We start from the raw sequence: 14,387 nt of genomic DNA, 5'->3' as shown, positions 1-14,387 counted from the left end.
TCTTAGGACATTGTGATGCCAATTTGTATGGACCACTATATTTTTATGTGAAAAATTTAAAAACTTGTCACAGCTGTTCTGAAGCTAAGGTCAAAGAGCATGCATTTCTCCAAAATGCACATTTAGTGAAAGAATACACAGTTTCTCTGAATGAATGCGTGTGGAGGAGGCACGTGCAGGGTGTTCATTGCACTTCCAGCTTTTCTTTATAATGATTGTGTAATTTAAAAAGGTAGCTCTCTAACTTGCCTCATTTCTTAGATAGGAATCTCTGCTTCATATTTTGTTACATTGACTATATTTTATGTAGTGAGATTTTATTTTTCTAAGAATTGGTCTAGTATGCTATTATAAAAAATTTAAAATAATATTCTCATGGCTTTTTCTTGGGTTATTTAAATTCCATATTTTCCCAGTGCCTCTACTTTCCCCAGGGAACAAGTGGGCTACTTCAAATCCCACAATGAAATCAACGTTTTTGTGATGACATCTGGTAACATTGGTGAACTAATCTAGTTCATTTTCCCCCTCAGAGAAATGTTTACCAACATCTGTCTAAATAAATAAATGTGTCTGCTAAAGACACCCAGCTGCCAGCTCAAACAGAGGAGGAGGAATTACTGTGGCAAGGGGAGAAGTGTAATAGAATTTTCTAGAACTTTTTCATGACCAGATCACTGGCACATGATTATTACTATTGTTATACCACGTGTGTAATGTCATAATAAAATGATGGATCTAGGATGTGAAAATCTCTTCTTGCCGCAAATTAAGTTCGGGAGATTGAACATCAGAACCTTACCAGTAATTCTGATCAAACTATGTATGTGAACTAGAATCCAGATAGACCCACCCTCAAACCAGTGCTTTCTTCAAGTCACTGCCTTTCCAGAAGTCTGCTGTATTTTCCTTAAGCTCTAAGCTTATAAATCTGTTTGAGATCCCAAGCACCACTTAATAGGTTACTGCTTCTATTTGTAAAATAACGTGAGTGGTCCGAGGTGAAGAATATTCTTTAACAAGCTGCCTGACTTCCTCCCGGGGTTTACTATAGGCTGGGAAAATGTGGTCATGCATGTTTCAGAGTGGCTCATTTTCAAGAGACAGACTACTGGTCAACTATTAGAACTGCCTTCAGCCTGATTATGCTTTTGGATGCAGTGAGTATGTGTGTCATGGTGAAATTAAAAAAAAAAAAAACAAAAACAAAAACAGAACACCATGTCTTTCTCATATCTGAGCTTCAGCACACCTGAAATGATGCTCTTGTTTTATTCCATGGCTTTCTTTGGATTGAAATGTATCCATTAACATTTGTGTGCTTTTCTTTTTCATCTGTCCTCCTTCATCTCATGAAAAGCACATCAGGGTAAGTTGAATCACAATGGCTGCTGAACATGTTTATTTTCAGCACCATCCTCCTTTTCTTTTATCTTTGGTATTTCTCCTTTCAGTTGTAACACAAGCTGCACTGCCTCTGACCTAAAATGAAAATTGTGAAGTGTATTCATTTTCTTACCACAAAAGGAATCATTGGTTCAGAGAAATGTTCACATTTAAATGAATCATGGTGGCCTTTCAGGCACTTCAATTTCTTCGGTTCTACTAGACACATATCAAAAGACAATCCAGATGACATTTTCCCTACTTCTTAAGTCACTCTCTAGGGGTTAGTGTGACATTCAGTGAAGCTTAAGTAATAGCTGCAGGTCACTTGGGTATTTTTGACTGTGCTGCATGGCTGACTCTGCCTGTGTGTTTCAAAGTGCTTTGTGGCTCTCCACTAGCGATTCAAGCGATTCAAGAGATAAATTTATTTGTCAGTTACTAGAACTGCCCTTCGATGAAGAGGGTTAAATGTTGAATCTCCTCCAGTAGAACTTATACGCTTAGATTCCAAAGTAATCCTTGTTTTTTTCTGAACCCTTTGGTCTTGTGTGTTCTTTCCCATTTCCTATACTATGAGTTAATTCTTAAAGCTTTGAAAGGTGTATTACTGAGGTTACTGTTCCAAATTTCAAATCCTGCTTTTTGAAATAAATTTAGAATATGTTATTTATTTCTAAAACCTAGTAGGCTTCAGTTTATGCATAATATAAAGTATTACATTTCTATAAATGCCCACATGGGCATGATGAGCTATAAAACACTTTAAATGGAGAGAGGTATTGGTTTTTACTCTTTAATCAAAACATTTTGAGGAAGCAAATAAAATGGCTCCAATGAGATACAATTTTTTAGGAAGCTATGGAAATTGTCACTAATTGGCAATATGAATATTTTATATACCAAATCAAGGTCATGTGCTTTGTTTATTAGTTTGGTTTACATTTGTTATATTTTGCCTACTCTAAGATATAATTACTACTACTAATTATTTAATAATGCAGTGTTTTCTTAAGTTAGGATAATTTATGATATTAAAGAAAGGTCTAGGAAGTGTTCTTGAAAATGCAAGGCAAGCTGTGATTGGAGTACTATTCAACTACATTGGCCAAATGCAAGTTGTAAGACCTTACTTTTAAAAAATATTCAATACTCTGACACTGGATTTTAAAGAATTATTTACATGTCATCATGTAATAGTGGCCTTCTGTTTTCTAACGATTTTAAGTTTCATGAGGAAAATAATGCCAAGAAATAAAACTTTATTCTCCCTTTTCTTTTTGAATGAAATATTGAAAAATAATAAACATCAATATCTGTGGACTTTAAGAAACTGATATAATTACCTTAATTCTAAAATTTAATTTCTTGCCTTGCGCATGCTCCTAGAATTTAAACATTTTAAGACCTCAAAATCATTTCCTTGGTCCAATTACTAAAAGGAAGCTTGGGAAGTTAAATGTCAGGGGAAGACAGTATGAACATTGTATAGACGTGGGAAGATTTGAGGTAGAAAGAATATTGAATTAGGAACACAAGACAAGACTTTAAGCTCCATGTGTTTTCTGCATACCTTTGAGTGAATGACATATTATCTGTACTTTCTGCCAACTTCCTAATACTCACAAGAGTATGAGAAATAAATAATCTCAGAAGCTTAGAACTATAAACCTCAAATCTAATTTAAAGAGGACTCAAAATTAGATGAAGCACCAAAGCAATCTAGTCTAAATGACCTCCAAATAAACCTGAAAACTTACCAATGTCTCTCCAATAAGTTCCTATTTAACAATCAGGAAGGGGCTGGGGAGAACAGACCACAGTGTGTTGCAAAAGTGAAATTGTTTACTGGAAAGAAATACAAGCCCCTCTAGCTTTCAATAACAGCATGAGTAATTGCATTGCTCCGTCACATTTGTGCGTGCTTGTGTGTGTTTATACCTTGTTAATGGTTTTGCAAGTAATTAAATTCAAAATAAAATGAGGAGTGAAATTATGTAAATCCCAGCTCAAATTCACAAATATATTTCTTTCCTGAGGCTGTGCCCTCCATTTCCAGTAGCTTGCAGGAAAAAAAAAAAAAAAAAAGAAGGTTTCAACATGAAAGAACTTAGGATTTATGTATTCAAATAATTTCAGTTCCAAGCAATGTAGCATATATCTGAGGATCTAAATAAAGCACTACTTAAATGTGCAATGGACTTTCCTATGTATTACATGGGAAAATGTGCCAGAATAGGATATACCTACACGTACACTTGCGCTTACCCACATACAGAATCACAGCATGCTGCGCTTTCAAAATCAAGTCCACCTTGTTAATGTTGGATTTGAAACTCTTAATTTTATGTAGCTAAATGTGTGTATTTAGGTAATCAATGTCTGAAGCAGTTGATTGGGATTTGTAATATATTTCTGTTTAGAAAAATTATGTTAATTAATATATATATATTCAACTTACATATGTTTAAAAAAATTGACATGATGCTATATTTCCTTCATATTCACTGCCCAGAATTTGAAAGTTTTTTGTACTTTTGATTCTCACAGAATTGGTCAATAGATATAGATTTTTGAATAATGGCATTATAACCCATTGTCTGGTTGAAATTCAAAGAGATCACGTTTTATTCACCCTCTTCACTGTTGAAATTTATAGGAATAGGATACATTTTATAATTAATAATAGTGCAAAGTTATGTAAGTTTGCTTTTAGAACTATGTATAGATTTATTCTCTGTACTATACTGTTAAGAAGTAGGTTCAACTGTCAAATTATTTTGACTTACATTTCATTCTTGGTTCTTATCAAGTTATTTATTTCTCCTGGTTATACCAATAAGTAAGTACTTGCTGTGTGCCACAGTAAATAAATAAACTCTAAAGATAAATTTTTCAATCAGAGAATTACTTCGCATTACAATAATGTAAAATTAAACTGAAACAAATTACAAGTTCAGCTTTTCCATCCTGATTATATAAATGGGGCTAACTTCCTTCCTCTGGCCAAGATTCAGAACCTGTTTTTAATAGGAAACAGCAAGAAAAAGAAGGTTCCTTTTTTGTCTTATAGTGTTGGGGACTGAAGTGTGTGCTGGTGAAGGTGGTAAACACTATCTATATTACCAGAAGTCAAATTAATGTGAATGAACAATGAGCAGAGAAATAAAGGTGGAGTATCATTGCCTTTCATTTTAGCAAAGACGTGGTTACTCCCACCCTCCTTTCATGACTGTGAAAAGTTCAGAGAGGTTAGTCAGCTAAAAGATAATGTGGGGGGTAAGAGGCTGACTCTAACCAGGTTGTTGGTGCTCAAATTCTGGCTCTGGCTCACTGACTGTGTTCCAAGTGGTCTCATCGTCAGTGTCCTCTTCTGCAAATGTGTATCAGCGTGTATCTTATTGGATGGCTGTGCAGAGTCAATGACTTATACATATAAAGCACGCAAGGATAGTGCTTCACACTGTCACTTACTATCACAGAGTAAGTGGTAAATGCATGTCAGCAATTATTATCCAATATCCAAAGCCTAATTCATCTGCATACAGAAACTTTAATTTTTCAAACCATGATATTTTATCTCAGAATATGAAGTGGTTTATATAAACAAGAAAGTACAATAGATTCAATTACTCAATGTAGTCAATTGGAATACATTTTAATTACATTTAAATACAATATTAAATCATAAATGAGAAACATAGCAAGTGCAATAACTAGAATGTATACAAGTTATAATATTTGTGTAGAAGAGAAAATGAATTCTGCCTGGGAAAGGTCTTAGAATCTTAACAGGAAGGATAAAGTTTAAACTGAGTCAGAAAGATAAGTGTGAGTTTGCCACAATTATGATGCAAAGAAGGATGTCCCAGGCAGAAGATAAAGGCATATACAAAGTCATGGAGGATAAAAAAATGGAATGAAGTATTTAGGACATAGCAAGCACTGCAGTATTGATTGAGCAAAAGAAGCTGGGGGAAATCCAAGGGCCATTTCACCAAGGGTCTTTTTAGTTGTGCCAAGATGACCTTTATTTTCAGTTCTGTGTGTGCACTCAGGCATGCCCAACTCTTGGTGACCCCATGGGCTGTAGCCCACCAGACTCCTCTGTCCACGGGATTCTCCAGGCAAGAATACTGGCATGGGTTGTCATTTCCTCCTCCAGGGGATCTTCCTGATGCACGGATCGAACCTGCATCTCTTACATCTCCTGCATCGGCAGGCGGATTCTTTACCACTGTGCCACCCGGGAAGCTTATTTTCAGTTGCCTGCTTTAAAAACTTCCCTCCCCCTTTGAAGTTTTTAAGCAGGCAACCCTTACAAAAATATTTGTGTTTAGAAAGGTCTTTCTGGAAGTTGGAACAAGGATGAGATGTGGGGAATACCACCTGAGAGGCAGACTGGGAGTTCACTACCATGATCTACAAATGAGTTTGAACAAAAGCTTTGGTAGTAGCCAATCAATTTACAAAATATCGTATTTAATTTTGGAGAGGACATTTTAATCTCTTTCTGCAGCCAATCTGTGTAACTGATAAGCAAAATTCTTACTTCTTATTAAGATGTAATAAGTAATTAGATCGTAACAAAAACATAGAATACTTAAAAGTCAACCTTCGATCAAGGATCCTGGATGGCTGTCAAAGCTGAGAATTTCATGGATTACGAGACAGCAATCTCTCAAAAGATATTCTTGGCTAGATCAAGCAAAGACGCATGGTATAGTAGAAGAGTAAACTCTTACTTCTGAATGTTAGTCTTGGGAGGGAGATGAAACTCATGCATTTGGTGCCATTAATGGGCTTCCTAAGTGGCACAGTGGTTAAAAAAAAAAATCAGCCTGTCAATGAAGGAGACACAAGAAACACAGTTCAGTCCCTGCGTCAGGAAGATCCCTTGGAGGAGGAAACGGCAACCCCTTCCAGTATTCTTGCCTGGAAAGTTCCATGGACAGAGTGGCCTGCCAGGGTAGAGTCCATGGGGTCACAAAGAGCTGGACATGACTGAACTCACATTCAGGCAAGAAGGAAAGTCTTTACAAGTGACGCTCACACTATGAATTTCCAGAGTTTGAAGGATAAAAGAGTCATTGTGGGATTTGGGATGATCAAAAATAAGAGGATGTTTTATGATTTAGGTGTCCCAGAGCTTCTCTGATAGCTCAGATGGTAGAGAATCTGCCTCTGAGGCATGAGACCTGAGTTCAATCCCTGGGTTGGGAAGATCCCCTGGAGAAGGGAATGGCAACCCACTCCAATATTCTTGCCTGGAGAATCCCATGGACAGAGGAGCCTGGCGAGCTGCAATCACAAAGAGTCAGACATGACTGAAGCAACTTAGCGAGCACTCAAGATTTTGATCATCAAAGACGAGAAGCAAGTTACTATTGCTGGAAAATGGTACTTGCAGAGTCGGACACGACTGATGTGACTTAGCAGCAGCAGCAGCAGCAGCAAAGATGGAATTATTCATGTTCAAATTATTCGGCAAAGTAAGTTTCCAGGTCTAATTAGAAGTCAGGGAAGATTATTAGAAAGGAAGATCAAGACTGAAACAGCTTTAATCTTTGTAATCCAAGCTGATGATTGTGTTGTAGGCATTTGAGGAGCTATTGAAGGATTTTCAGAGGACACTTCAATAATAAATAGCTCACATTTATTGGCTGTTTCTTTTGTACAAGTTATAGTTGTCATCACATTAAATATATTTTCTTGTTTAACTCTCATACCAACCCTCTGAGATAGGTACTGTTATCAACTCCATCTTACACATGAGGAAACTGAGCGACAAAAAGGTAGAGTGATCTGTCTGTGGATGCACAGCCAAGAAGGAGGGCCCCAGGAACCCAGCCCAAGCATTCCCACTCAGAGTTCATTGGATCTGCTCTTACAGATTTATTTTTCATGGCAATGTACTGCAAGGGTAAGAAGCCTGGAGAGTAAGGCAATTACAAGACTGAGAAAAAAGAATAGTGGCAGTGAAAACAGAAAGTGAAAGAAGACAAAATAGGAAGTAAGAGTGGAAATAGACAGGCCTTAAATGGAAGGTGACTGAAACGGCCAGCCTGAGTGACAGAGGAAACGGTACCAAGTGATATTTAGATAGTCATATCGCAAATTGGCAGTTCCAAAGTAGCCTCCTAGGCTAAGTGGTCCGAGAATAAAGTCTCTTTTCACTGACAGCAGTGAACCATCCACATTGGGAAAAATAAGCAGAAGGAGACCTCACTGCCCCCAGGGTTGTGAATTTTTTAATGATGAATTTCATTTCTCGGCATGTAACACCTTAGTGAATTTGTTGATTTACAAGTTGTTCTCCCAAACTCTAAGAGCATGAGATCAGGGACTGTGGATGCCCTGGGACTAGGGTTGGCAGTCAGTCAGTAGATTCTTATAGACCTACTATGCGTTGAGTTTTTGACCTCAAAACAAGAAAATAAAACTAACAAAATTTCTGACTCAGCAAAATGTTAAAGATATTCTAGGGAAAATTGCTTGGTACTGAGGGGCCTAAAAAAATAAGTACTAAATATTGCCTCCAGGTCCAGAGTAGGATGGTTTCAGAGAGAAAGCATTTTTGTTGTGTCTTGAAAAACAAGACACAGTGGGAAGACAAGACAGGAAAGCATATGGCTGTCATTTAGTATGAAAGACACAAAGCAAAGAAATGCAAACATACTCTACCTATGAGGTCACAACTGAAATAGCTGAAGATATATAACCTATAAAGGAGAACCAGACATTACTGTTTGGATGGAATCATTCAAGCAAAGCCATACTTGCTTAAATTAGGCTGGATTAGGATTTAGGAACTACAAGCCCAGAAAATGCCCTTGATAGATTTACATTTTTTTAGACATTTCCAGCCCTCTATCTAGATGTCCTTGGTGGTAGATATCACTAGGGTGCCCACGCTTTGCTCCTGTCTTCGGATTAGGTGCAGCAAGTGCAGGCTGCCCTCTGCACGTTTCCCTGTGAACTTGCCAATTATTCTCACACCTGAGTGTTCCCCACATGCTGGGCCTTCTCGACATGCCACATTCCATTGACAGTAACTCACTGACACCCTTCTCAAGAGAGTCGGAGGCCTTTGGGGAAATCTAAAGGCATTCTTTATTGCAGACAAGAATGTGTTTGCTGAAAAGACTCCGCGACTCAGAAGTTTTTCTGGTTCAAAACTGACCTTCCTTTTCAGTGAGTCCTTTGTTTCCACACAGGAAATGACAGTCTTGTACCTGAAACTTCCCGTAGAAGGAAGTGCTACTGACTGTCCTCTAAAATCTGTTCCAAAATTTAAAACAAGTATGGGTGCCCATATTCCCTGGTGGCTCAGATGGTAAAGCATCTGCCTACAATGCAGGAAACCCAAATTCAATCCCTGGGTGGGGAAGATCCCCTGGAGAAGGAAATAGCAACCCACTCCAGTACCCTTGCCTGGAGAATCCCACGGATGGAGGAGCCTGGTGGGCTACAGTCCATGGGGTCACAAAGAGTCAGGCACAACTGAGCCACTTCACTTCACATCATGGGTGCCCATGTTTATAGTGATGGATAAATGTAAGTGATTTGAGGGGAAAGGATGGTGAGATATTAGATTATCTGAAAGAGAGACAGGAAGAAGGAAGGGAGAAAGAAGGAAACAAAGGAACAGAGAGAGAGAGATGGAAGGGAGGGAGCAAGGGAGGAAGGAAGGAGGACAAAAGCAGAGAACACTGGTGTATCCAAAATGCCTGTTTATCCCAAATCACTTTTTTTTTTTAATTTAGTATTTCCTAATAGTGCAGGTCACTATTTCTCTGAAAGTATCTTCAAAATATCTGATGACCACAAGCACGCCTTCATGCAATTAATGCTATACTCACCCTTAATAATCTCTCAGGAGATCAGCATATATTAAACTCAGTGATTTCCAAGAATTTCAGCAGTAACCATATTGCTTCATTTTCCTAACCACGCCTCTCTCCTAAGCCAGTGTGTCCAGATATATGTCACTTAAATAATTTCCATATGATGCAGATTTTTTTTTCATAGAGAAAAATTAAATGAAATATTGCTTTGAGAATTTCAGTGCATTGCTTTACATAATTAATACCGCCCTTGGGATAAGGAAAAGCAGATCTGGATTAACATCATGCAACACACAGTCCTAAGTAAAAGCCAGGCCTCCACTCCAGTCTGGCCTGTGTCTCACAGTTCTAGGTGTATCAGTTCAGAGGCCTCTATTGGGATTTAGCCCTGCCAGCTAAGGGCCAAAGGGCAGAATCTCCCGGACCCTTATCTCCTTATCTTTGTGTTAGGTAGTTAGAATGGGAATAAGGAATCCAGAACGGCAGTGGCTAAAAGACAAAGTAGGGAAAAACCCTCGAAAATAGAACAAAGGAAGGTCCGAGCACTGGAGTGAGAACCTCAGGTGAAACAAACAGCCCTCTGGCTAGCCCAGTTTACATAGGGCAGGCTCAGGGGGAAGAGAAAAAAAACATTTAAAAAGAGCCAAAATTGGGCCTCTCGCCTGTCTTCTCTTCGACTTTCCTCTCGGGTCAGCCTGCCCTCATGCCACGAGGGTGTAGGTTCCTTTGCTTGAGGAATAAAACTCTGAGCTGTAATCAAGCTGTGACGCTGGTCTGCTGTTTCAAATCTTTGCAGTGAGACAGAACCAAGGAAATTACATGCTCCTCATGACATTTGCATACTCTTACTAAAGCTATTGTGCTATGAGTGTTTGTGATTTAAACATAACAAAGCACAAAGAAAAATTTTCCATGGGATATAATGTCCAATGATTTCTCAGACAACTGTATGATAAATTTCTGTTCAAAAGGAGAATAGGATTATTTGAGCTCATTGGATTGCCTCTTAATCAGATTCCTATCAGGGGTCACAAACCACATCGAACTCTTAGAATCATCTGGAATGGGTGCTGTTCTCATAAAATAACTGGAAAAAATATGCTAAAAATATATTATGAGATGTAATTTATTGAAACAAGAAGCAACTAAATGTAAACAATAGTGGCTGACATGTTCAACATTCACTGCTGTTTACAGAACACCTCTTTGGTGCCTGCCTTTGTTCTGGATGCTTCAGCTGCACCTCTGAGCTGAGTATGTACTTGAAGCATTGGTCCCCCTTGAGCTTATTTTCTTTCATGAGATGACAGGTCGAGACATAAATGATACGTTCTGTTAGGAGATACGTGATGTGGGAAAAAAATAAGGCAAGAAATGGGGATAAGGAATGTCTGCTTGGTATTATGGGAAAGAGGGTAAGAGGTATTCAGAGAGAAAGTGACATTTCAGTAAAGATTTTAAAGTGTACAAAGAGTAAGGCATGTGAAGACAGAGGAGACGAGCATTCAAAATGAGGCAGCAGCAGATGCAAAGTCCTGAGGCAGAAAAAGGTCTGGGCTGTGTCCAGGGAACAACAAGGAAACCAGCGTTGCTTGCTGAGATGGGAGTTGAGTCAGAGAAGAGAGGGTAGAGTGGATCCTAACAGCTGCTTTAGCTTTGATTCTCAGTGAGGCAAATAGTAATTGGAAAGTTATGAGCAGAGAAGTTACATTATCTGACTTAACTTTTAACAGGATCACTCCAGTTCCTGTGGTGCGCTTTTTAAATTAGGGAACTCTTTAGAAGTTTCACAATAGAAATGTTCTACTTTTCAAAAATGGTTTATGTACAATTTATGTAATTTCCGTGTGAAAATGTTATGTGCTTTCTAGGTGATGAGTACATATGACTTGCCTTTTTTTTTTTTTGCTAAATGTAGCAAAAACCAGTTGTAAATGTGTATTTGTTTCTTCCCCTTTAATGCCTCTCACCTGTCACATAAGGGAAGTGTTTTCCTCCGTAATGGATATAGTGTTGCAATCCTTGATAATGCTCCTGGGCTCTGTGGAAACCTACTCTGAATTTTCTTGCATGTGTCCTGTGTTCAGTCCTGCCTCTGCCCCTCCACCCTTACTGCTCGTCATGCTTGGAATGTCATCCCTAACTCCTTTCCACCAGCCCTTCAAAGTCAGCTCAGTTTCTCTAAAGTCTCCACTGCTCATTTCCATTGCTACCAATATTAACCCCTTCCCCAAAACATCACACTCAGAATGTGCTTCATCGAGGTTAACATCTATTGGTGAATTGCACTATGTTTTTAAACAGTTTCATGTATTTGCTTTTTCTGTTTAACCAGGGATCTCCTGTAAAACTGAGTGCTTGTCTGTGTGAGTCTCATGTCTCAGCTCACAATAGGTGCTCGATAATTACCTGATGGTTTGTCGTTTAACCCTTCAACTCAGATCTATTCAATGTATCTATCACAGTGAGACTAGGCTATTCAAAAAGCCTAGCTCTCAATGCAGGAATGTCACTGGAAAGTCTGAGGGGATGGGTGAGAGGAGAGCAAACCACTGCTCTAGTTTGACTTTGGAGTCAGGGCGCCAGTGTCGCTGTTCACCTTCCGAGGTGCTGAATAGCTTACGCACATTTTCTTTACTACCCTATGAAGTGAAAAAGCAGTTGATTTACGTGTCTCTTCAGCTACTATTAACTTTAATCTTTGTTTTGCCTCCTTATTTCTTTGCTGCATTTTGTAGTAGCATCTATCACAGACATGGAAAGCTTTTGTGTTAGAAGACATCTTTATTATATAGTCTAACATGTTATACTCCACCTCAATAAGCAATTAATCAGTTGATAGCAGGAAATAATCAAATGCTTCATTTCGGAGTTCCTAAGCATGAAAGACACACATTAAAAATAAGACAGTATGTATAAAATGAGTGTGTAAGATCAATGTATCTAAGGAATAGAGAATATATTTTCCAATATAGTCCTGGCCAGGTATATATCAATTTGAGTTTCAAAGAAACACAAACTTGTTATTTCAATCATGAATGAGCTGAAAGTGGTTTTGTAAATGGATGTCAAGGGTCAGTAGTAGGGATAGTGATTAAAGATGCATTTGTCTAGGCTCTTCACATATTTTTGTTATCAGAAACAACCATTTGTTGTCATTGAGATGCTTTGCTTTTATTAAAACCGATAGTGATTGTAAATGAAAATAAGTATACTATTGAATTTTATACCTTACGTTGTCTTTAGAGGTGGAAGTCAATGTACCTCGGCGTTCCCTTCAAATGAGAAGCAGTGTTGTAGTCTATACAAAAAACTAACTCCTAAGATAGCCACCTGGACCCAGAAAGCTTACTAAATTTAAGTGTATCATTTGAATGGGGCTAAAATTACTGACTTGATCTTCTGCCTCTATAAACAGGCATTTTTTTCTACTATTGAAATAATAAAGAGAAGCAGACAAGACAGATGGAAGAAACTTCATTTAGATCCTGTAATGCATGCAGGAATATGTATATGTGGGCCACTTTCTTGTTTAAGGGATAAAGACATTTGCTGATAATATAATTCAGTTTCTTAGTCCATTAACATTTAATGTTTGAATTTCAGAGAATCCGTGTTTAGGAAAATTATTTTTAGATATCAATGTTTCTTTTCTAATAAAATCAATGGATGATTTGCATGTATTATTCAAAGGAAGAAAGAATTCTGTTATTCTGTATTAACTCATAAAAAGATTATAAAGGAATATTGGGCTTTTAAAAAATATTGTCATTAAAAGTAATCACAGCCATGTTTTCCCATATTACCTGACTAATAATCCTTGCTGTATACTTCAGGCACGAACTTCTAGAAGAAGCTCGGAGAAAGGGATTACCATTTGCCCAGTGGGATGGGCCCACGGTAGTCGCATGGCTAGAGGTAAGAGAATTAAATCAGAAGACCCTCATCCAATCTAATGTTTAGAGACAAGTAAAGCTAGGTTACTAACATCTTCATTTTTCCGGTAGTCTGGAATAGCTTATAAAGAGAATGTTTGCTTTATCTAGGGACCCACAGTCATAGCTGTGATTTTACTCTGATGCTTTCTTGTGACTGTGGCAGAAGCAGCAGGCAGTGAGATGAAAGAAAGTTTTAGTAAATTCGGTACTCTTTATATCTAGAGTAAATCAAGAAACAATTCTTGAGTGACACTCCTGGGACAGTAAAGAGTCTGCCTGCAACGTAGGAGACCCAGATTTGATCCCTGGGTCAGAAAGGTCCCCTGGAGAAGAGAATGGCAACCCACTCCAGTACTCTTGCCTGGAGAATCCCACGGACAGAGGAGCCTGGGGGGCCACAGCCCATGGGGTCACAAAGAGTCAGACACAACTGAGCGACTGACACTTCCACTGTGTTGTTGCTAGGAAGCATCTGTCCAGTACATTAGTCCAGAGCCCTTCCTCATCAGCAGGTTAACAGAAAAGAGCCATCTCCGTATTTTTAACACTTCCGTGTGATCCAAGACACTTGCAGCCATTCCTTTGCTTGTAGTATAATTCCTGAACATGAAGGAGCCCTCTAGATTTAGACATTTGGAATTTTTCAGGAGAATACACAAACCCTTGTTCCCTTCTGTGTCTAGACTGAATGTTTTTAATGAAATTAGAACTACATTTAGCATATCCTGCACAACACAAGGGCCTGAATAAATGAAGCAATACCTGATCAGCAGAAGCAGACGAGGATGGTGAAGGAAATGCATATTTGACCACAAAGGGCCCTTTCATACCACTTATCAATACTTTTACTGCCCCTTCCATTCAGTTCTCTAATGTGGGCTGTTGGCAACTGCTAGGATATGCTGACGTCAAGATGAAGGGGAGTATAGTCAGTCCACCATATCCATGGGTTCCCCGTCCATGGATTCAACCAAACACGTTCAACCTGAAACAAATCCGTGGATGATAAGCCCTGGATAGTCAGGCCCTACAGGGACTCTAGCATCTGCAGATTTTGGTCGGCGACGTCCTGGAGCCAACAGCCCAAGAACACCAAGAGACTGACTGTATGAACTTTTGTTGCTTGGCAGAGGCAACTAGAAACCGTTGTTTTAAAAGGTTCAGGATTCTAAAATCATCCACCTTCATTATTATATCAAATCCAGAGCTAACGAAT

The 14,387-nt window shown here is 38.5% G+C and overlaps 1 protein-coding gene across 8 annotated transcripts in view; it reads left to right on the top strand.

The window, feature by feature from the left end:
- PPFIA2 (PTPRF interacting protein alpha 2) overlaps positions 1–14,387 on the top strand; it is a 506,769-nt gene that overhangs the window by 457,309 nt on the left and 35,073 nt on the right. For 7 of the 8 annotated variants that reach the window (XM_068972181.1, XM_068972176.1, XM_068972175.1 and 4 more), the window contains one exon: positions 13,070–13,151. In XM_068972181.1, coding sequence (XP_068828282.1) covers positions 13,070–13,151 — 82 coding nt within the window. Of the gene's footprint in view, positions 1–1,360; positions 1,370–13,069; positions 13,152–14,387 lie in introns of all 8 variants that reach the window. The other variant, XM_068972177.1, reaches the window with a different exon arrangement.

This window comes from Capricornis sumatraensis, chromosome 4 (assembly GCF_032405125.1).
Source record: "Capricornis sumatraensis isolate serow.1 chromosome 4, serow.2, whole genome shotgun sequence".
NCBI lineage: Eukaryota > Metazoa > Chordata > Mammalia > Artiodactyla > Bovidae > Capricornis > Capricornis sumatraensis.
The sequence above is the reverse complement of the archived record's forward strand: the minus strand, read 5'-3'. Positions and strand labels throughout refer to the sequence as shown.